The following is a 4,620-nucleotide window of genomic DNA, read 5'->3' as shown; positions in this document are numbered from 1 at the left end:
TGCAATGTTTCCCACTGGGATTTTTGCTGTCTGTGTACTGCCTGTGCTCTTAGTATTGTGTTTTACTTCATGTCTGTCTTCAAATTGACTTGGTGACTTAATTTGAATACTTTTTTGAGAAGGAAACTTTATACTGTGCTAAATCTATACTATCATCATTTGCCTGCAACAGACCATTTATTAATTCACATTCAAATAAAAACATGAATATCACAATATATTTGAGTACTATCTAAAATCATCCCTACCCACCATCAGGCCCTCTGATTAAATCCCAAGCTGATTGCATCCACAGGAGTCCCTGCAGGGACAGACTATCTCAACCAATGTTTTTAGTTAGTCCACTTTGAGGTCTTATCTTCTCTCCCATAAAAAATTCTCGTCAAGCCCCCTTGTGAAGATAAAAAGGGAGAAACTAAGTCTAGTGCTCTGACCTGCTACAGGGACAGTCGTCATCCTCCAGGTAAGTGTGTCCAGGACAATTTGGCCACCAGCCTCAGAGAGTGTGGTGCCTGCTGCAGGCTAGAGCAGAGAAACCAAAATCAAGAGAAATGTAACTTGGGTGAGCCTTTCGGCATACTACTTGAGCACTGCCCCTCTGAGCACGGGGGCGGGGGTGGGGGGCGGGGAATGGATTTACCCTGTCTTGTCAAACTGGCAGTGAGCTGCTGCAAGTTTATCTCACTCCAGTCAGAATCCAGCCCAACCAGCATCCATCAGGCTGTTGCAGCCTTGAAGAATAGTCTGGAGTCATGAATTGACCCAAAAAGAGTATCAGAGGAAAAATAAAATAACACACAACTGGAAAAACTATGAGCCATTGATATATATAGGGAGATACATATACAGATTTAGGCTTCAATAGCACTTTTGCATTTCCAAGCAAGGAGGGCAGTATCCCCAAATCTGACTTGAACCTCCCTTTAAAATTTACACAGGTCTAAAGGCATCTGTTGAATTGGCAAAGAGGGCTGCCACCAGTCATCTGGGAGAGATCACTCACCCTAAGGAAACCACCAGAAGATAAAACCTTCATCTTTAGACTCAAAGTGAAGCAATTCTGACTAAAGCATAACGTCTGTTACTTAAACTTGCCTTCTGGTCCAATCCCCAAATTGACCCATCGTGTCAGTCTTATGGGGGAAGTTTGGGCTTGTGGCTAAAATTCCTCAAACTGTCGAGATATCTGTAAGATATCATGGCCCAAGTTGCCCTGTATAACTATCTATCTAAACTGAAAAAAATGGACATTCTTCCCACTTCTGTAGGTCATAGGTCAGTCTGAGGCTTCACCCAACTGGGCTTCACTATTTGAGAAATCCAGAACATCATGAGCAGATAGGTAGGGGCCTGGATGATGGGGAAAAACTACCCAATATACATGATAATAACAAGGGGAGAAGAAAGGGAGGTGGAGCAGGCACCACAGGAAAGAAACAATGGGGCACCCACCTAACAGCTGCCTGGATTTTTTTTTTGAAGATTTTATTTATTTGACATTGAGAGAGATCACAAGTAGGCAGAGAGGCAGACAGAGAGAGAGGGGGAAGCAGGATCCCCGCTGAGCAAAGAGCCCAATGCGATGGGGGGCTCGATCCCAGGACCCTGGGATCGTGACCTGAGCCGAAGGCAGAGGCTTAACCCACTGAGCCACCCAGGTGCCCCTGCCTGGATTTATTCTTAAACTCGGGTAAGAACTGCTTTATCCATCATTCCAAATAGCTGATACAAAGCCCTTGGGAGTTGGGATCCTACCTGGGCAGATGGGGGAAATAATCTGTTAAAATAGAGCACACAGTCATTACCTTATTTGGTCCTCACATGATCCCTTAGAGACTATTATCTCAATTTTATGGATGAGAAAAGATACAAAAAATTTATTCTTCTAGCTAAGTAGTGGTCTGGTGGTAACCTGGAGTTCACGTTTGCTTCTAAAATTCTGTCAACATATATTAAGTGCCCCAGTACCTTTAGAAATAAATTGATTGAGTCCTGTAGATCACTTCTTTTTTGTTATAAAACTTTTATTATTTTAGCAATAATGTGTGTACATTCTAGGAATAAGGAAAAATACAAATAAGCAGGATAAAAAATTACTCATAATCCTACCACTGACTACACTTTTTGTCTTTCATCCTTCACAATTTTTTGTGCATATATGTAATATACAGATGCAGTCTTCCTTTCAAAAATATGACATTTACATATTACCAAGTAACCTTTTTTCATTTTATATCCTGTTAGGAACCTCTTTTTGTACAAATGAGTAAAGCTCTCCTAAAGATAGAGACTTGTATATTGGTTCAAAATATGATAAACAATGAGATGCAGATTAACAGGAGATACATCTAAAATCACTAATAGCAACAAGTTAAAAGTAGAAAGATGGACAAAGGTATATCAGGAAAATGAAAATCAAAAGAAAGCTATATGACAATGTTAATATCAGAAAAAATTAAAATCAAGGCAAACTACATTAAATAGGGATAAGGATGATTTCGGTTAACCTTCCAACGCATGACTATAAGTTTGTTTCTTACTCTCCTTATCTCATCTATTTCATTCACTTCTCTAAACATATCTTCCTTGCTTAAATGCCTGTTGTGTATATCTTCTTTAAATTCCTGGAGAGACTGAATCAGCCTCTCTCTAAAAGTTCCTTCTGTTTTTTCCTCCTCCTCTGGCTCTTCTTCCTCCTCTGGCTTTTCCTCAGGCTTTGGCTCTTCCTCAAGCTTTGGTTCACTCTCATTTTCTGGTTTTCCTTCAATTTTTTGACAGGGCTTCATCTTGTGAGTTTCTCTTTCTTCCTTCTTTCCTTTCCTCTTCCTTTCTTTTTTCCTGCTTTATTCCTCTTTGAATACAATTACTTCTAGAAAGCAAGTCAAAGGCTTGGTAAATGAACCAGTGCTCTAGACAGAAATCTCAGCATTTACTTTCTTCGATTCAGAGCTATCATTAATTATCTTCCACTTGGGAGACTTAATTAGCAATCAGAGCTTCCCTGAGCCTGAGGTTCTAACCTCCACGTTCCACCTCCTTACCTCTCTCTCCTCCCTCCCTCCAGCCCTTTTCAAGGCCCTCCCCAACAATTTCTTCGCATAAGGCAAAACGCAAAATCCTCCTAGAACGGAATGGGTAGGGAGAACAGGCGTGGGGGGATGGGGATGGGGTGGGGGTGGGGTAGAACAGTGGAGCCCACAACCTCTGTCCCACCCTCGCCCCACTCCACCTCAGGGGTCTTTAAAATATTCCTCTCACCTACCTGTACTGATCCGATCGGTTTCTTCCTCCCCTTTTCTAGCCTTGTGTAGTGCTCGGAACGACAGACCTGCAGACCTGCGGACAAACGGGAAACGCTAGGGGAAGAGCGAGGGTTGGAGAAAGGGGGGGAGGGTGGGGGAGGGGCGAGCGCTTGGTGGGCCCACCCGCACCTCGTACCTTTTTCCTCATTAAGGTATTTGGTTATGAAAACTTCCCCACTTTCTGTTTCTCCCACTTCTCTCCTCGCCCCACAGTGCAAGTTAGCTCGAATTTCCCATCAGACAAGGAGTAGGAAAAACAGATTATTTCCAAACTATCTTTAAGACTGAGGCGCGGGTTGGCGGGGGATGGTAGGTCTTGGGAAAGCGGTCTGAAGTGGCAGAGGATGATTATTTTTTAAACAATCACAGGTCTCCTTGTCCTTCTCCCGGGACTCCTAGTCCCTTTCCCAAGGGTCATCATTCCCTGCAGACTTGGAGGAGGGCGGTGGAGGGATGGTTTTGACCTGGGCTCCCTCACAAGTTTCTGCCCTAGGCCACTCCCACCCTAGAAATCCCCAAGCAGTACCTATTTTGATACCAACCTGCAAAATTCCGAGAAGTTGGCTCCTCTTTTCCCTGGCGTCAGGCTCTACCGTCTGCACTGCTAAAGGAAACCTGGTACCCAGACGGGAACAAGGACCAGACTAGCAGGACTTCTGCACACGTCGACTCCTAGTCACGTGAATTGTACGTCACCAGTGAGCTCCGGTCCCCAATCTCCACTCCCACCAAAAGCGCGGCAGAAGTGGGCCCGCCTATACCCGCCCCCCCAATACATCTGGCTTGTCATTCTTTGTTATTGTTGCCTATCCCGGAGGGCAAAATATTATTCGTCTTTCTGTGACTACTAGGGAGGGGCTGCATCTTTTTTTCTGGAGCTACTAAACTTTTCTATTTCTTTTAAGAATTGTCACTTCGGTGCCTTCAGCTCGCAGGACAGAACTCCTACATCCATCGCCCCTCCCCTAGACTCCATTTCATCTGCAGTCTGGTTCCTGGCTGTTGTGGAACAGGGTCGGTTTGGCAGCGGGGTGTGTTTAAAAAAAAAAAAAAAAAGGAGCCTGGGACAGGAGTGACATTTTTAAATTTAGTTTTCACTTTATTCTCAATACTTGTACATTCTTTTCTTAAACAAAAGTAACATTTTCGTTATAGTCAGAAAAGACAAAAGCAAAATTACTTTAGTTAAATGACTTAACACGTACAGTCCTGAGAATAGTTCCCTGGCCTATTGTAAGGGTTCTAAAAGTGCAAGCTATTTCTTAAAAAAAAAATTAAAAAATAAATAAAAAATAAAAGTGCAAGCTATTATTATAAT

At 43.1% G+C, this 4,620-nt stretch overlaps 1 protein-coding gene across 2 annotated transcripts; it reads right to left on the bottom strand.

Annotated features, from left to right (window-relative positions):
* Positions 1-2,054: 2,054 nt before the first annotated feature.
* Positions 2,055-3,980, bottom strand: LOC111139978 (transcription elongation factor A like 9). 2 transcript variants are annotated; one of them, XM_022492370.1, is made up of 3 exons: positions 3,845-3,980; positions 3,263-3,336; positions 2,055-2,869 (listed from the first exon to the last, which is right to left on the bottom strand). In XM_022492370.1, exon 3 carries the CDS (start codon positions 2,784-2,786, stop codon positions 2,472-2,474), a length of 315 nt encoding a protein of 104 aa, XP_022348078.1. In that variant the 5' UTR covers positions 2,787-2,869; positions 3,263-3,336; positions 3,845-3,980; the 3' UTR covers positions 2,055-2,471. The 2 variants fall into 2 exon arrangements, with proteins under 2 accessions (XP_022348078.1, XP_022348079.1); XM_022492371.1 differs by having other exon boundaries at positions 3,259-3,336; positions 3,845-3,921.
* Positions 3,981-4,620: the final 640 nt, after the last annotated feature.

The sequence above is a fragment of the Enhydra lutris genome, unplaced genomic scaffold, assembly GCF_002288905.1.
Source record: "Enhydra lutris kenyoni isolate GAN:26980312 unplaced genomic scaffold, ASM228890v2 scaffoldscaffold131, whole genome shotgun sequence".
Taxonomy (NCBI): Eukaryota; Metazoa; Chordata; class Mammalia; order Carnivora; family Mustelidae; genus Enhydra; species Enhydra lutris.
This window is presented reverse-complemented; position numbering and strand designations above follow the sequence as displayed.